General features: G+C 40.9%; 1 protein-coding gene across 11 annotated transcripts in view; it reads left to right on the forward strand.

Moving 5' to 3' along the window:
- Positions 1–18,959, forward strand: part of LDB2 (LIM domain binding 2) — a 448,209-nt gene that overhangs the window by 250,140 nt on the left and 179,110 nt on the right. For all 11 annotated transcript variants that reach the window (XM_081098698.1, XM_081098704.1, XM_081098699.1 and 8 more), the window contains exons 3-5: positions 2,833–3,005; positions 11,712–11,834; positions 14,049–14,132. In XM_081098698.1, the coding sequence (XP_080954824.1) occupies positions 2,833–3,005; positions 11,712–11,834; positions 14,049–14,132 (380 nt within the window). The remainder of the gene's footprint in view (positions 1–2,832; positions 3,006–11,711; positions 11,835–14,048; positions 14,133–18,959) is intronic.

Consider the following 18,959-nt stretch of genomic DNA (forward strand, 5'->3'; position numbering starts at 1 on the left):
ACATTCTACTGGCTAAAGAAGACCACAGGACCCAGCCCATATTTGAGGAGAGGAGACTGCACATACGACGATGTGACTACCATTGCCGTGGTTCTGCGGGGCCCCCAGAGTGCAGTCTATTACAGTGAATAGCAGAGCTGTGCGAGTGAGGGTCCAAACAGGAGCATGGGGAAAATGCTGGGGACAGTCCCACAAAGGAAAAGGGCTGAAAACACATCTCAGGTCTCCATAGCAACCATTTCCTAGAATGCTAGAAAGTACTCCATGAAGTGAAGCTGCCTTTCCCTCCAGGTATCTTTCCCTCACAGTTTGTACATTTTCTAGAGTCGGAGAGCTAATTAATAATTTAGGTTTAAAGTTAAGGAATCTCTGACATTTTCTCATTCAATTTTTCTTAAGCTATGAATGAAAATGATGATAATATATAGCAAACGCTACTGCAAAGGAATTAAATTGTGTAGGATTCATGATGAATAAACTGCAATGTGTCTAATCCAGTAACCTTTTTCCTGGGACAATTCCTTGGATACAGTGGTGAAATATTTTCACCCTGCTTCTACTTTTTTATGGTTTGTATTTATTCTCCACAGTACAGATCCCCAAAAATGTCAAATGACTAGAGCTCGTTTGTAGTATGTAGTTTTAAGTTAGAATATTTGAAATGCATTTAACTATATTTTATCTGTTTAGCAAAGTACAATAAGGTTTTTCGCATTAACCAAGTTTTCTTTACAATATAAGCCATGCGTACATGTATGGTGGACTCAAATGACTCTTTATTTGGATTTTGTATTTAATGAGTGAACATGTGCTATTGGGGATTAGGCAGGATTTAGGAAATGTATGTATAAGGATTATTTAAGATAGAATTGCCAAAGATCCAGGAATATGAAGAACATATTTGTTGATTGATTTTAACTGCAGTAAATATGAAGCAATAACAACTCTATAAATTATTCAGAGACCAGTCATCCATGTCAGGATTCTTTAGAGATTGTTTCAGAAAACTGTTTGGCAGGGTATTCTTTTTATAATGTGTTTTTTTCCCCCTCGTCCATGTACAAAAGAGATATAGATCCATATGGGATAGATTAACACTGATTCTTTTAAAATGAAGTTAACCATTTTAAAACATTTAAGTGAAGACTGCATGATCTTTCCTACTAAAGCTCTCTTTGGTAATTTATTTATTTTAAATATTATTTTTGTCTTTCAGGAGGCCATGTATGGGGAATGTAAGAGGTTTATTAAAAACCTGGGATCCCTTGAGGGTGCTTTAGTACTTTGCCTCAAATCTGCACATAGGCAAAATTCCTGATATTATGAGTTGGGATTTTCAATGTAAGAGGATTTAAAATCTCTGCTGAAGCAAAGGACTTGTTAGCTGTTTCTAAGCATCATATATCAGAGAGAACCGGCTACTTAACAATCGTTCAACTGAAATGGGGCAGGACAGGGCACAGGGATAAAGGAGACCAATTTAGACCAAGTGGAAGGTACCAAATTCTCTTCAAATGGGCCTTTTATCCTAGAAAGATATTCTGTCCAATTCCAGAAGCAGACAGAATGAATAGTCAGTACTGACATAGGTGTGGATCTCTGTATGTGCAGGTATAGTTCACGTTTAAAGATTTCCCTTCAGTAAAGTGATTTGAGACAGAAGGAGTGACTGTTTGGGTGTTTGCAGATTTGGAATTAGAGACCCCAGTTTTCTACTCACAAGTTATGTGACTTTGAAACATTCCTAATAACCTTTTTCTTTTCTTTTCATAATAACTTTTTTTCGTCTCAGCCCCCTATACTCAGGGTTGTTCTGAAGATCCAAGTCTGAATGCCAAAACTCTTCACACACTATCAAGCACTACATTATTAATTTTTTTATTATTATGACAACTACTACTAAAACATGATTGAATAACTGGCCTGTAAGCAATCCATTAAAAAATCAAGTGGGTTGGGTGTGTTTTATTTTGGGGAAATATGTTCACTTAGAGAACAAACATGAGGTCCAAAGTAATCAATGTGCTTGTTCCCATTCTTTAAAAAGACAAGTATCACATGATCTCACTCATTTGTGGAATCTAATGAACAAAATAAACTGATGAATAAAATAGAAACACAGAAGCATGGAACAGGCTGACGAATCTCAGAGGGAAGGTGGGGGTGGGGATGGATTTGGGGAGAGACTAGCTAAAGAACTTATATGAATATATGCATAACCCATGGACACAGACAATAGTGTGGGGAAGACCTGGATGGGGGGTGAAGGTGAGGTAGGGGAGGTAAATGGGGAAAAATGGGTATATCTCTAATACTTTCAACAATAAAGATGAATTTTAAAAAATACTACCTCTTTCACTATTGACTTTCTTTTTTTAAAATTTTATTTTATTGTTTAAAGTGTTACAAATAGTAGTACATATGTCTCCTTTTTTTCCCCCATTGACTTTCCCCCGGCCTTCCCTACCCCCATCACATGCCCTCCCCCCCCTCCCCCCCCCCCCCCAGTGTCTTGTGTCCTTTGGTTATGCTTATATGCATGCATACAAGTCCTTTGGTTGATCTCTTACTCCTCCCCCGACACACACACAACTCTCAAAGGACACAAAATCTGGAGAGGTGACTGTACAAATTTTTGTCTGAATAGCTGAGGATTTCATTTTATAAACTATAACCCAGAAGGGTCATGACTATTTGTAAGGAGAAGTTTGTCTCCTGGCATTATCTCTTGTGAAGACTTGTATCCAGTTGCAGGTCTGAAGATGGTGTGGGGTGTGTGGGACCAGCCGGATATTTTCATTCATTTTTTGTTTGTCTGTGTTTCTCTCCCAGCTATCGGCAGGACCCTCATCCCCCGCTACTTTAGCACTGTGTTTGAAGGAGGGGTGACTGACCTGTATTACATTCTCAAACACTCAAAGGAGTCGTACCACAACTCATCCATCACAGTGGACTGTGACCAGTGTGCGATGGTCACCCAGCACGGGAAGCCCATGTTTACCAAGGTAAGGGGCCATCTCCAACATGGCTTGTTCTTCTCTACATGTATTTAAGGATAATAATGGAAGCTTTCTTCCGGAACTTTGAGCTGATGTCTCATATCTTAGACACTTTCAGCCCTGTGGGATGATCTTTTATGCTTGCAACTCAGCTAACTCTTGTTCTCAGCTGTGGGCATGTAAGGTGGAGTCAAGCATGATAGAGCCTCAAAATTAAGGGCAAGAGAGGGTCAGCTGCCTATTAAACCCAGGTTACTAATTTAGAATGTTAGTTTTTATACAAAAGATCTTCTACAGGTAAAAGAATGATTCGGAGATACACTCTAGTTTATCCAAAGACCACATAGAATCACAATGATTGTCATAATACCATTAGTTTCTGAAGAAATTCTATATGTTACTGAAATTAAACACTCTTAAAGCTAAATTCATTGTGAACTGGACAGGAGGAAAATCCAACTTACCATAACTCAACTAACTGTAATCTTTAAGAAACATAAAAATATAAAAGAATTTAAGAAATTTGGAGCTTAAAGGTGATTTTCCCAAATTCTGAGAAGTTCTATGATTGGTCAGTCAGCAAGTGAGCAAGAAGTTGTGAGAGAGAGAATGAGAAACATGGGGAGAGAAGGAGGAGGATCAGATAAAAAATTGAGGCAGAATTCAAGGCCCTATGAAGGATTTGAAATGAAAAAAAAAAAAGCCCACCTATGACTTCTCCCATACATAGATAATTGCCATATGGAGTGCTTCCTCTGGACAAAGACCTTTCTGGAACATTAGAGTCAACCCCTTTACATATTCTCCCAAGTAGAAAAATAGCAAGAGCAAATATTTAGTCATAGAATCTGGCAAAACAGAAGCTTATTTTTTTATTATTGATTTCAGAGAGGAAGGGAGAGGGAGAAGGAAAAACATTAATAATGAGGGAGAATCATTGATTGGCTCCCTCCTGCACGCCCCTTACTGGGGATCAAGCCCACAACCCAGGCATGTGCCCTGACCAGGAATCGAACCATGACCTCCTGGTTCATGGGTCGATGGTTAACCACTGAGCCATGCCAGCCAGGCACAGAAGCTTATTTTAATGAACACCGGTTCATTGCATTTTGACTAAGACTCAATGTGAAATTAATTTTTAATATGAATGATAGCAGCTATCTCTTTTCATTGAAAACACAAATGGCCACCCCCTTTTTATAGTTAAGGAAAGTTGAATTATCAGGGTTAATTGCAAAAGCCCAAATTATAAACAGAAGATGTGTTTGTTGCTTATGCACAATATGCTGAAAGAATAAAAATAAAGTGTTTATTGTTTAAAGTGTTCCTTGATCTTGTTGGTGCAGTTTCATCTTTCTGCTATTCACGATGGTGTGAAAAACCGAAGGCAAAGGGAAAGGTCATAAAATGCAAAAGCACATCATCAGATGCCACTGATTATATGATATCTGGCCTTGGCTAATAGACATTTTAAATGTGAGGTGGGAGCTGGGTTTTCTCTTTCTTCCTCTTTGACAGTTGAGCAGAGAGGAAGGTTGTTATTCAGAGACAAAGAAGTTTCCCACTGTGTGCAGGGCTGGTGCTGGGAAGAGTTTGCTCTGTGGAAAGGAATGATCCCTTGGGTGACAGTTTAATGTGTCTATGTCTCATTTCATTTTGGAGACTTAACACATCTACTTAATCTTGTAGATCAGATGGATCCACAGTCCACGTCTAGTGTTGCAGCGTCCAACACTGCAGAGAAAGCCTTTCTCTGCTGCTTCATTATCTTTATTATTATTACTAGAGGCCTGATGCACGAAATTCATGTAAGGGGCTTGGCCCCTGCTGCCGAGGCAGCTGCCTCTGCCTCAGCCCCGCTGCTGTGGCTTCGTCTGGAAGGTCACCCAGAAGGACGTCTGGTCTAATTAGCATATTAAACTTTTATTATTATAGATTTTTGTTAAGACTTAGTGTTACTTGTAGGTATTTCAAGAAAAACTCCCAAATTCCTTATGCTTTAAGGGGGAGGAGGGGACCCATGATAATTAAATAAAACTTTCGCCATAATGAAGGAGATATTTACCAAACCTGTGGCCATTGGTAGAAAAATGTATCTTGCAGGCATCTTTTTATATATTTCCTCGATTTCTTTCTTTCTCAGGCCAAAACTTTTCTATAAGTGACAATAGTCAGTTGCTCTGAAGATGTAGTGCTATTTATTCAGGGCTTTTTTGATTGTTTGTTTGTTTTTTAAATATATTTTATTGATTTTTTTACAGAGAGGAAGGGAGAGTGATAGAGAGTTAGAAACATCAATGAGAGAGAAACATCAATCAGCTGCCTCCTGCACATCCCCAACTGGGGATGTGCCCGCAACCAAGGTACATGCCCTTGACTGGAGTCGAACCGAGGACCCTTCAGTCCGCAGGCCGACACTCTATCCACTGAGCCAAACTGGTTAGGGCAATTCAGGGCTGTTTTGAAATTAAATAAATAAAGAATCCCATTCTCCTGGTGAATTGATAAAGTGGTTTTTTTATTATTATTATTCTAATGAAGGAACTAGGGTTTTCTCTATTGCTTTCTTCCTCATTCAGGAATGCTCCCCTCTCAGTTGGCTGAGTGGTTGTCCAGGCATCCAGGGCACCCCCTAGGAAAACCTGCGCATTCTCCTGGACCCAGCTCTCCCAGCCTAAAGCTTCAATTCTTTATTTTTTTAATTTTTTAAAATATATTTTTATTGATTTCAGAGAGAGGAAGGGAGATGAAGAGAGAGAAAGAAAAATCAATAAGAAAGAATCATTATTCGGCTGCCTCTTGTATACCCCCTACTGGGGATTAAGCCCACCACCCAGGCATGTACGCTGAGTAGGAATCAAACCAGTGACTTCCTGGTCCATGGGATGATGTTCAACCTACTGAGTCACACAGGCCAGGCTATCTTCAATTCTTCAGATCACTCATTTGACTCTCCCTCCATGGCAAGACCATCTGCCAAATCTTGTAATGAATATTTCCATACTGCGATGAGAAATATTACTTTCTAGGAAATGTAGCTTAGCTATGTGGACTTAGTTCAGATTCTAATTATGCACATTTATTTTTAGAAAATTTGAAGGGTTCTCTTTTTTTTTCTCTCTTTAGTGATTATTATACAACCCAAAGAACCTTTCCCATTTTTCTTTTGTTCTTATGTTAATTAAAAATAACTCATCTCCGTGTAAGAAAATAATCAGGCTATTTAGTATAAAACAGTGGGTTAATGAACTTCCAGTGTCACAAAGAGAAATAGTTTGGAAGCTGGTGCTTTGTTTTTTGGGGGGGAACTGACTATTAGTTAGTACATGGCATAACTTAGCACATTGTTCTAATTTAGACTATCAATAAACTCTAATTCCCCAAGTAGCATTTGAGCCAGTGGTTCTGAGTTGTTTTTATGAAAATTTGGTCAACTGGTGAATCAAAAATCTGCCACAGCCCTAATCAACAGTAACACTTAATATTCCTCAGGAGCATAGTACACATTTTGCAATTTCCTGAGCCTCGCAACATTATAGATTATGGGTAAATATGTAATTAGAATTTTAAAACACACATTAGGAAGCCTTTCTTTTCTGTATTCAATTTCAAATCAAACAGAAAACAAGGCTTAATATCAGAAGCGCAATCACCAAGGTTTTCACAATCAAAGACCCTCAAATTATATGTAAGGGTGCAATACTGGCAGGTGCTGAGATGAGCCCTCTCTGGGATATGTGTTGGGTGACTTTTAGGTTTTACAAATTAGAACAATAATTATAGCCATTAACACCTTTATCACTTCTATAAACATAGATTTATTTGTTTTTTGGTCTCAATTATTTTGATGAAATTGTTTGTCACTATAGCCAGATATCGTGGAAGTGTACCTATCTGAATACTCATTCTTGTCTTTGACTATTAGCTCATCATTCTACCCTGAGCCATGTTATACCATGTGCCAATCCAGGATTTGGACCTTGTACTCTTATTCTGAATAACCAAACTATTACAGATAATAACCATATTGCTCTAATATATGCATATATATGCATTTACACGAACAGTGTCTCCAAGTAAAGTACAATGAGCTTCATACAACTGTTAATCTAAAAGCACTAATCAGTGCTTCCTGGTTGGCAAACACATAGGTTTTGGGGGAGAGTGGAGCTCTCGGGGTATGGAATCTCCTTATCCCTTCCCACATACTTTGCCCTATGCATCTCTTCCATCTGGCTGTTCCTGAGTTGTGTCCTTTTATAATAAGCTAGTAGTCTACTAACTAAAATAATTATTATTGTAACACTATTCCATGCATACTGTTCCAGGCATAAAGACCAAGACAATTAAATAAATACATATTTAAAAAGCACATTTTATTTCATAAAAGCTCTATGAAATAGAGTATTATATATGTAACTACATGGTCCGTATTGTTTCACAATTAATCAGAGAAAGAAAAGGGTTAAAAAGCTACCAGTTAGTTTAAGAAATGTTCTTTTTTAGTTCTCTCATCCCTGGCCTAGTCTCCAGCTAGCACGTGACATGCTGAATGCCTGCCAGCCTCTTTCTTGTTGATCCTCTGGAGACCATCTGTGCTGGGGGCATTGATTAGAGTGTGTCTGCTGGGATTACATCTTTTCGGTTGCCATGCCAACTAATCAGCTGATTTTGGTTACCACAGAAACAAAATGTCAGAGCTCATAGTATGGTAACATGAATTCGGCATAACAGAAAATGTTTTCTTAATTGGGGACCCTTTTGATTTTGGATGCCAAGTGAAAGGCATTTTTTTTTTTAAATGGTAACTTTAGATAAAAGCTACATTAATTGAATTGATTAAGAGGAATGCAGAGAATTTTTCTGAAAGTAGAAAACATTCATTCTCCAGTATAAGCTATGCCCATTTTTTACCATTTCCAAACAAGATATATATATATATATATTGAATATGCCTCCATTCCATTTGATGATTGTTGCCTCTAAAATAAATCACAAACATTTCAATTTTCTTTAACTTCCAAGATGGGGGCAGGAGGCGGAGAGGTTGCACAGGGTTTGGGAGGAGGCTGTGGGTGTAATTACCTGGGGAAGACCAGCAGTGACCAAACTCTCCTACAGTCTTTCATTTAGAAAAACACCCCACACAGTCAACTCAGATTCGATTCTAAGGACTGTGCTCTCGCATATGATCTGCCCTGGGTAAAAATGACTCCTTGGTTTTGGCTGAGAAAGGAGGAGCCCAAGGCTACTTGCAACTTTCCCGTTTGTAGCCCCCATGACAGTTTGACTGCAAGAAGTGTCCTCAACCAGTGTGGTGTGTGATCTCACAGAAAACAAAAGACACAATTTAACTTGGCCTTCCAGATCTCCAATGCAGTCATTCATCAGAAGGACCACATCCAGGTCTTCCCATTATATTCTATTCCAATACCGGTAAACCAGAACCTCCTTCTAATGTGGGTTTGTGGTTTCTAAACACAAAATAAATAAATGAGATCATTTAGAAGCATGACATTTAACTGGGTTAGTATCTGTTTAAACACCCAATAATCTTCTTTCTTAAAGGAAACCAAAACAGGATTATAGCATCCAAATATTTCTGTTCTGTATTGTCAAGGTATTTCCCTGTGACTTGCTGGCGATGGTCCCCTCCCTTTTGTGAAAGCCTTCACTGCAGGTAGCTTCCGTCATGCTAACACCCAGGGGGATGGTGCGGCTTAATCTCCATGTAACTCTTTGGAAACCCTTGGTAAATTAATTCCAATGCTGAGATGCTCTGGGGAGTGGTTTGGGGACACTAAAGTCTTTCCCATTTCCGGGGGCTCCACTGTCATAGCTAAGATCAGAAACAAGGCTCTGAAGACCACTCAACTGAGGAGTGTGGGGGCAAGGTGCCCAAATGCCTGAAATTACCCACAGATTCTGCTAATTGGATTTGAGTTAGGGGTCTTCACCCAGATTACCAATAATTATCTTACAGTGCTTCTGAGACCTTTGATAAAATGAAAATGGCAGGCATTCATAGCATCTGTCTTAAGTAGTGCCCTATCAGCACACACTGCTAATTCTCCTGTACTGGTCTTTGCAGCTTGCTTAAAGAAAATACTACCTTACATTAGAGTCGACCGAAAGCACCAAACCCAGTGCCTAGGACATAATTGGAACTCAATATCGTGGCTTTTTTGTATTAGATTCCCAGAGGGAAAAATGAGTGTTAATATTTCATAAAAGGTTGATATAAATTGTTAAATGCATTCATAGACTATAGTTTTAGAAATGATCACATTCCCTATTGAGCTTATTGTTTTTATGTGTGGTTGTTTTTTTCCTAAAAACTTGTATAGTGCAGTGATTTCCAAGGTTTTATATGTTTGTTTTTAGCATAGGAAATCTTTCTTCAAAAAAGCTTGATCAGAAGCTCAATGTATGAAATCAAATAAAACTAAAGCTGATCTGGTTGAATCTAGAAGATGGGAAGGAATCTCAGAGTCCAGGTGGAGGCTAAGGTCTTCTAAGCAGAGCCCCTGAGATAGCTCTCCTGAACCACTAGGTCTCAGATAGCTCTACTGGTCTATGATTCTGAATTCTTCAATTGCATTTCTTTTATCATTAGAGCTGTTGTTTATAGCCTAGTATGTGCTTGCTGCAATCCTAGGCAATCTACATACAAAATTCCCTTTAATATATCTTTCCAACAACCCTGCCTGAGGATGTTTTTATCCTCATTTTACAGATGAGAAAACTAGAATTTAGGGAATCTGATGTCCCCAGAGTTTCAAAATGAGTGAAAAGTAGAGTCCGGATTTGAATCTAGTACTTTCTGATGCCAAAACCTCCATCCAGTATGTTGTACTGCTACCCTGAGGCCAGCATGGGCTGAATAATGAGTTGTAATGATTTAAGCTGGACCAGTGTGTGACCGCCACTGCCTATCCTATAGTCAAAATAGGCTCGGTGGTTGTGGGAGTGCCTAGTATTTTCTTCCACTTATAAGTCATTAGCAGTGAAAAGAAAGGCAAATAAAATAATGACTACATGGAAAAAATGATTTGAATATCAAAAGAAGATTGAAAAGCTCCCCTATCATTAATCAGTCTATCAAGGAAGAGAGCGCCAATAAGTATTTTTTATTAATGACATATAGTTTTCTTAGAAAGATAAATTTGCCGCCGCCACCACCGCCCCTCCCAAAGGCTGGCCCTTTATGCAAGCAGAATTTGTCATTGCTGATATGATGTGATTTAAGGAATGGACTCTAAATATGCTTCTAACTTCCATGTCAGAAACTGATACCCATACCCTTGGGTTAAGCCCTCTGGGATTTCTCTTTGGAAATGAGAACCTCTGATTTGGTAATCTTATAGTATCCCACACTTCAGCATAAATAATTTTATTAGATACTTTCTCCCAAAGTAGGATTAACTAAAATTAGAACAACAGCTCAAGCTCCTATTATCAAAGGATCATGAAAGAGGGGGGAAAGGTTGGTAGGAGGATACTACTTTGTGGGGTCCATATTCTGTGCCATGGGTTTGGACATAATCTTGCTGTAAGATGGGTTTTGGGCTCATTATTTACAAGTGAGGAAATGGAGGCTCCCAGGGTTTCAGTCGCAGCTAATATGGTCATTAATAACCATGGCAGGTAAGCAGCTACACTCCCCTTTGAACCCACTAACTAGCTTGTACCTGCCTCAGTATGCCACGGAAAAGCCACTAGTGTCCCATTTTGTCAAGATCCAGAGCCATCCAAGGATAGTCAAAGGGACCATGTTGAGTAGCTGACATGTGAGTGGCAAAAATATGGCATTCTCTTTCAGTACAGGAAGGTGGTATACGCTAGGAAATGCAGATTATTATGTCAGAGTCAAGGGGATAGATATGTTCTGCTAACAGGCTTCCATTGCACTCTGTAACAGGAGAGAAAAGAGATGAAATTGCTAGCAAAAAAGAGGAGGGAAGGAAGGAAGGAAGGAAGGAAGGAAGGAAGGAAGGAAGGAAGGAAGGAAGGAAGGAAGGGAGAAAGGAAGAGAGAAAGGGAGAGAGAGAAATACTGTTATAATTAACCTAGTTATTAATAACAGGAAAGGAGCAAAGGGAAGGCCAAATATTATGGGCATGTCATTTGGGCAGTTTTGCCAGGAAGCTACAGCTTTACACTCTCCGGGGAGCCATGCATTCCTTCCCAGCAGATCACTGGGGAAGGGACTGGACATGTGGGAGATAGACTACCCATTCCCAGAAAAGGTGCAGGGACTAGTAAAGACGCTTTTTGTCAGTCACACCTGGGAACAGGTCATTGGCCAAAATGGACTTGGCCACTGCAAGCATGGGAAGATTCTGGATACATAATTCCCTGAACAAAGGAGTTCACTCTCTTGGCTCTTGGTTGACTTCTGGCTTGTGGGGCTCTCATGCCCCTTCTTCCTGGCATTCACCCACACACAATGGGGTAATGGCCTACAACTAGCCTGATGTTAAACTGGGCCCAGATGCAAGATGGAACCGAGACTCTGGACACTGGCTTTGCTTTTAGCTCTCCCAAAATCCCAATTACACTTCTTCTAGGATTGGATTAAGGGAAATGGCGCTTTGAAAACCCAGGGATGTAATTCTATGGAAATAAAAATCACTCATTCTCCAAAACAAAAACAAAAATATGGCGTTCTCAGAGTGCATAACCAATGAGTGTGTCATTTGTCACGTCCAGGTGTGTACAGAAGGCAGACTGATCCTGGAGTTCACCTTCGACGATCTCATGAGAATAAAAACGTGGCACTTTACCATTAGACAGTACAGAGAGCTGGTCCCAAGAAGTATTCTCGCCATGCATGTAAGTACTTTCCTCTCTCTTCCACTCTCTTCCCTATTTCCCCTCGTTTCACTCGGGAGAAGTACAGTCTCTCTGTGAAAGCACTCCGGCAGTCTTCACACTTTACGTAATGAACTCTAAATGTTGGGTTTCTCCCTCAACCATTTTAATCCATAGGCCCTTTTTCTCCTCCTTTGTTTTGAGTGTGGTGAATTCTGAGCCTTTTTTTTCTTTTGAAACTTTATTATTTTAAACTCTTAAATTGAGGTTACCTCAATAAACAGTTTGTACTTTTCTTTAATTCAGTTCAGTCATTATCGAGTAATGCTCTGCCTGGGCTAATAAACCCGTTATTTATAATCAGGGGAAGAAATAAAACAAGAAGTAAGAAAAACAGTTTCCAGTTTTGATTGGAACCATCTGAGGAGACACGGAGCACATGGACCTCATCTCTGTGTCCACAGGAATTGGCCCTTGTTAACCAGTGTTGGAATGAGCTGGGATATTTGGGGTTCTCTTGGTTTCCACTGGACATAAATCACATCAAATTTATTGAACACCAATTAAGTGCAAGGGTGGATTTGATGCCAATCTAGAGACATGTTTTAAAGGGAAAACTTGATGGGAGCTAGTCAGGTGCAGTCCCTGAAGGAGTCGAGGCATTTACTTAATTAAGTCCCTCCTCTTTCATACGTGATACAGCAAGCATTTCCCGTGAAAAGGTTTGGGAGCAAAGTCACTTATTGAGCCTGATTTTTAAGACCCAAGATAATCAAAAGAGAATATGTTAACAGTAGCTGGCACTTGTTGGGTGTTTCCTATGCCAGGCCTTGTGATGCATGTTTTATGCGCATCATAATTAACTCCCCAAGTAACTTAGGTGAGTTATCATTCATTATTCCTGTTTTACAAGTGAGGAAACTGAGGCTCAGAGAAGTTCAATCAGTTGCCCAATGATTTTTAGACTGAAAGTGGTAAAATCAAGATTTCAACTCAGCTGGCTCTGACTCCCAAACCTGGGCTGATAAGCCAACTGTCTCCTAATTATCCCTCCAGGCCATCCCTGAAGGCTCTGGTCCTCAACTCTCTCCTCCTGACTGATTAACCAGGTCTCTGCCCTTGAGCTTTCTTCTGTGACCACCCCCACACTCCCACTCCCCTTCTCCACTGCTTCAGCCTCTCATGACCCAAGTTTTCTCAATTTTCAAAGCCCAATTCACATCTCCTTGAAGCAGTCTGAGTAGCCACTCTTATTATTCTCAAAATAGAGTCGGGAACCTGGGCCCTGGAGTGAGATCACATAGGTTTGTATCCCTGCTCCTGTGTGACCTTGGGCAAGTGATATGACACTTCTATGCATCCAATCCCTCATCTATAAAATCAGTACAGTAATAGAGTCTATCTCAGAGAATTGGTTTGAGGACTAAGAGTCAATGCATCTAAAGAACATGGAACAGTGCCTGGCACATAGAAGGTCCTCTGCAAGTATGACAATTGGCTGGTAGCAGCAGCAACCACATCTTTCCCCTTATTTATTATTCTCCTATTGTCTGACTACAATGTAAGTTCCTTGATGTAGAGCATGACTACCTGATGCATCTCTATATAGAACCAGCTCTTCCTGGAACATGGGAGGTTCAATAAATACAAGCCACATAACCAGAAAGGACCTAGAGGTGTCCTGGCAGGTCTTCACATCCCTTCTCCTGAAGACACAGGGCCTCTCATAGAGCAAGTGAAGTTGTTTCTCCCCAGATGTGAAAGCACATCTGACTCCGTTTGGCTCTCCCTGACCTCAGGTCTTGCACTGTTGACCCACAGGTCTCCTTGTGCATTATATGCATGTGTCTTGAAACATAAATTAAATTATCTCCAGCAAACTGGCCCTCTAAGGAAAACCAAGTGTCAAGATTGCATTTCTTAGCAGCTGTAGTGCAGTCTGAGATTTTCTTTTTTAAAAAATATATTTTATTGATTTTTTTTTTAACAGCGAGTAAGGGACAGGGATAGAGAGTTAGAAACATCGATGAGAGAGAAACATTGATCAGCTGCCTCCTGCACACCCCCCATTGGGGATGTGCCCACAACGGAGGTACATGGCCTTGACCGGAATCAAACCTGGGACCCTTCAGTCAGCAGGCAGACGCTCTATCCACTGAGCCAAACTGGTTGGGGCCTGAGACTTTCTTGAGACCATCTTGCAAGGATAAAATGTATGACTTTTTTCCTGTTTAGGCACAAGATCCTCAGGTCCTGGATCAGCTGTCCAAAAACATCACCAGGATGGGGCTAACAAATTTCACCCTCAACTACCTCAGGGTAAGACCAATGTGATGATTATATCTCCTGGTGAGTTGGAAAAGTCCTTTACAGGTTTATATATCTCTTGAACCAAGGAGTTAGAATGCAGTATTACAGCACAATGTGTATGTGCGTGTGCGTGCGTGCATGTGTGTGTGTGTGTGTGTGTGTGTGTGTGTATGTGTGAACAGAGGAAGGAATTTAATTAGCAAGCATCAAACCTAGCCTTTGTCAGGATTGAGCTTCCTCTGTACATTTGTATCACTCTCGCAATGAATTATTCAAGGCAAGCAATGTTTTTCATCAGATGCTTTGGTCATATGTCCCTTTTGGTTGTCTCAAGTTTCTAATGTGCTCTTGTGGAGTTCACGGCTTCTGCCCCTCCACCCAGGAGCCGGTCATCCTGCAGAGACTTGGTGTGCCCTCCAGAGAGAGCCCCTGAAGAAATTCCAACCAGCGCTGTAACATAGACATGCATTTCGAAGTCTTTCCAGGGAGCTTCTGCAACAGATTTTTCTGGTTTAGATATAAAGTCAGTTTTTATTTTTAAAAATTAAGTGTTAGGGAAACATTCACTACCTACATAATACTTACAGCCTCCATATTTGGTCTAACAGGGTAGCATTTACCACACCAGTTTTTAGTGGAATTGCACTTGTCACATGGTAGGCAAGGGATTTGGTTTCCTTCATAAAGCAAACATTGTCCTCCAGAGTCAATCAGAAGGTGGTGGCCACGGTCCCCAGTCCTTTGCCTCTGAGTTGCTGAGTTCCTTTATTATCGTGTGTAGTGTTCACTTCTCCAGGGCACCCATTTCATCCTAAATCTTACGCTTTCATTTCTTTATCCTTAAGTGCTCCACAGGTTGGGGAATTTTGTTTTGTATTCATGATCATTTTTGTGTGTGTTGAACTGCTGGCATGCTTTGCCCAGACTGTCTCTTCTTTCAATTAAGAGTGATTTGGACAAATGCTTTCAAGTCATGCACTCATTGCCATGTGCCAGGTGCTTGTTAGATGCTGAAGACTCAAAGGCCATGGCCCCGGCCATCAGGAAACTCACTCCCATGAGGGTCAGGCCCATAAACAGAGAACATTATGTACAACATGGTAAATACCATGATAGAAGTTTCCAGGTGGAGTTATGGAAGTACAAAACAGAGACATCTCAGAAGAATCAGAGAAGGCCTCCTGAAGGAGATAATGCCTGAATTGAGTGTAAAAGAATGAATAAAGGGAAAGCAAGCAGAGGAAAGGGCAGGGAGGGCATTTCCATCTGAAGGAAAAGAAGGAGTGTGGACTCAGGGGTGGAATTCCAAGCAGTTTGATGTTGCTGGGACATGAGAAGCCAAGACAGGCAGGAGAGAGTTAGTTGGGAGTCAGGTCTTAGAGCAACTGGCTGACCAGGTGACTGGGCTAGGAGCCTCTGGTTAAATATGAGGATGGCAGGGTCCTCCTCCTGGATAGAGGGAGAGGACACTCTTAGTATCAAGCCTAGATGTCCCAGAGCCAAATCCAAGCATGGCAAGAGCCAGTCAGCTTCATGCCAACCCTCCCCCCACCCCACCTCACTTCAATACCCTAGCTCCGTGGTCAGCAAACTGCGGCTCGTCAGCCACATGCGGCTCTTGGGCACCTTGAGTGTGGCTCTTCCTAAGCCTTAGGAGTATCCTAAATAAGTTAATAACAATGTACCTACCTATGTAGTTTAAGTTTAAAAAATTTGGCTCTCAAAAGAAATTTCAATCATTTTACTGTTGATATTTGGCTCTGTTGACTAATGAGTTTGCCGACCACTGCCCTAGCTGTTCTGACAGATTCAAACCAGGTTGTTCTCAGAGGGAAACCAGAATCTGCCCAAGTGGGATGGGTCAACAGGTGAGTGCTCCCAGCCAGGTTAGCTGGGGCTATATCCTCTCAAAGCTTCAGGCTCTGCATTCAGAACTGGCCCCCCATGGGGAAGCTGGCGCAGTGGAGTGGGTAGCAAGGCCTGGGAAGTGGGGGTCTGTGCGTTGTTCTCTCTGCAGGAATTCAGAGGGCTGCTGGGCACTGCTGGGCATGTCATCTTGTCAGGGATCCTGAGAGGTTAGGTTTCAACCATCTGAAGATGCCTTTCCTCAGGCAGATAAAGAAGTTCCACATGGTGTGTCCTTAGCTGACCCCACAGAGGAATCTGGGACATTGGCGTCTATCTTAGACTCGGTCGCTAACCCTCTGGTGAAATCTTAGATTCTTGATTCTTCATTATATCTTTTAGCTGCATTTAACACAGAAGAATACATGCTAAATTTTCTCTCTCCCTCCAGCTTCTCTTACTGTCATCAGTAAAATGGTGACCTTCGCCCTGGGGTCAATAAAACCCAGCTGGAGCCCAGGGCTTGCAGTTCTCTGATTCTAGCTTAGGAAGGCTGAGGCGACGATACCTGCAGAGGGGTAAGAAGGGCACCAGCCCTTCTCCTGACAATGATACAAGGAAACTATTTATGGGTAGGGCAATATACAGAAGCGTTTCAAAGACCACCATTTAATGCAGAGCTTGCTGCCTGCTGTGCTGTGCTGGAGATACATGTCCTAACTTAACTAGTCTTCACAATGGCCCCCGTGCACTAGCGCTGTCCCCGTAAGAGAGCCAGGTGCAGAGTGTGGGAGTAATTGAAGTCAGTTGCCCAGCTTTACATCAATCACCAAGTGGCAGAACCGAGACTTGAACTTGGGCAGTCTGGTCTAGAATCTAGGTGCTTCATAGCAAAACTCTGCTGCCTTTCTAGTAAGAATGTAGAATGGAGATGTTGATAGGAATTGGATCATGTCTTTCTTGCCTTGATGGGAGAGTCAGCATCTACCATTGTGTCCTTAATCTACTTTGCCAAAAGTTACATCTGCACCTCGTAGGGCTTAGCATGAGGATGGAGTGAGACGATTCATGTAAAGGACGTAGCACAGAGTCTAGGGACATAAAGTGCCCAGTTAGTGTTTGTTGTCCTATTTTGTTGAGCATCTGCTATGTACCTAGCATTGTTCTTTATACTGGAACCACTAGAGCAACATGACATCTGGCTCTCTTCTCTCTTCCTGGGCACACATAACACTACTTCCCCAGCCCTTGCACCCTGGTTCCACACCTGTTTGCCTTTCTGTCTTCATTTCTTTCTTTTTTAAAAAAAGCTTTAGTGTTGAAGGTATTACATATGCTTCCCTTTCCCCCCCTATTGACCCCTTCTATCCCACCCCTGCCCCCTGCCCCCTGCCCCCTGCCCCAAGTCTTCACTACCCTATTGTTTGTGTCCATGGGTTATGCATATATGCATACAAGTTCTTTGGTTGATCTCTTCCCAGCCTCAGTGGTCCTGGTTCTATGCTTAGCTCTTGGTAGATCCTGTATTATAATTGTCTGTCTCCTGTATTTGACTCAGAGAAGCCTGAAGACAGATCAATTACCATATATTTCTAGAGCCTCACAAGGTCTACATCACAATAAGCACCAGTAAACAGCGCTTGAACGGGTGGCTGGTGGATGGAGTTTGGTAAATGGAAGACCATATTTTGGATAAAACCAAAACAAAATGCAATAAAACTATAAATTTCTTAATGGGTAATTATTTTTGTCTATTTTCTTTGGCCAAATTTTCTTGATATTGGGATAGACAAACTGTTTTATGCATTATGCTTAATGCAACTTTAAAACATCTTATCCTCTATCCAAGCAAAAGACATTTGTGTGTGTTTCCCCTTACTCTTTATTCGTGCATATGCATAGTATCTGCATAAATGTAATCAGTACATATACATTTTTTAATATTATTTGATAAATACTTTTGCATGCTTCTACATAGTCATCCTATTAACCATTTGTAATAGCTGCAAAACATTCTGGTGTGGTGCTGGGACTGTGTTTACTTAATCTTTCCTCTAAATGTTGAGCACTGAAGCAATGTTCAGCTTGCTGCTGCCATTAATCCCATTCCTCTAAGCACCTTTGCCATGTCCTGCTCCAGGTGGTATTATCTGCAAGCAGAAGACTGAGCTGTGAGGCCAGATGTTAAAGAAAATAAGGGACTGTAGATTCAGAGAAATGTGGGCTCAAACCCAAACACCCTACAGCCTATAGGGGCCTTGAGTGAGTTTTTTCCTTTCTCTCAACACCCCTTTACTTATCTGAAAATTGGGAGAATTAATGTTCCACAGATTGGCACAATTTATAAGACCAGAGGAGTTAAAATTTATAAGAACCTGGCATGCAGAAGGAGCTTACTAAATATTAGTCCCCTCCTGTGCTATCTGAGAGCAGATCAGCGTTCAACTCTCACTTCGGCAACTTCTTATGTAATTTTGATCAATTGCCTTAATTTCTTGGGGCCCCATTTTTCTCCTGTGTAAATGATTATGCACATTGTGAATTGTGGTAAGTGCATCACAAGCCTAGGTTAGAGTGATAATGCATGTGAGGATCACGTTTAAGTCTAAATTACAACACCAGGAAGACAAGTCTGTCTCATCTCATTTGTCATCTCCTATGCATTGGTCATGGCCTTGAATTCTTCACTGAGATTCTGAAGTCATATGATAGATCAGAAAAAAAGAGAAGTCAATGATTAATGATATCTGCCAAGGAGGGTAACAGCGATGAGTCTGGGACATGTGCATGTATTTGGCATCCTTTCCCAATATAAATGTTATTTCAAATGTAGAATCATGATCACTGAGTGTTTTCAATATTATCTATAAGCTTTCTGTTGTTATTGTTAAGTCTAATTCTTCAAATAAGCCGTATCATCTATTGGGCTTGAAAGCATTTAGTTTTCCCAATAATGTTTTTTGATCCTGTGCCTTTAATTTCCCAAGTGAG

The sequence above is a fragment of the Myotis nattereri genome, assembly GCF_964212035.1.
Source record: "Myotis nattereri genome assembly, chromosome: 1".
Taxonomy (NCBI): Eukaryota; Metazoa; Chordata; class Mammalia; order Chiroptera; family Vespertilionidae; genus Myotis; species Myotis nattereri.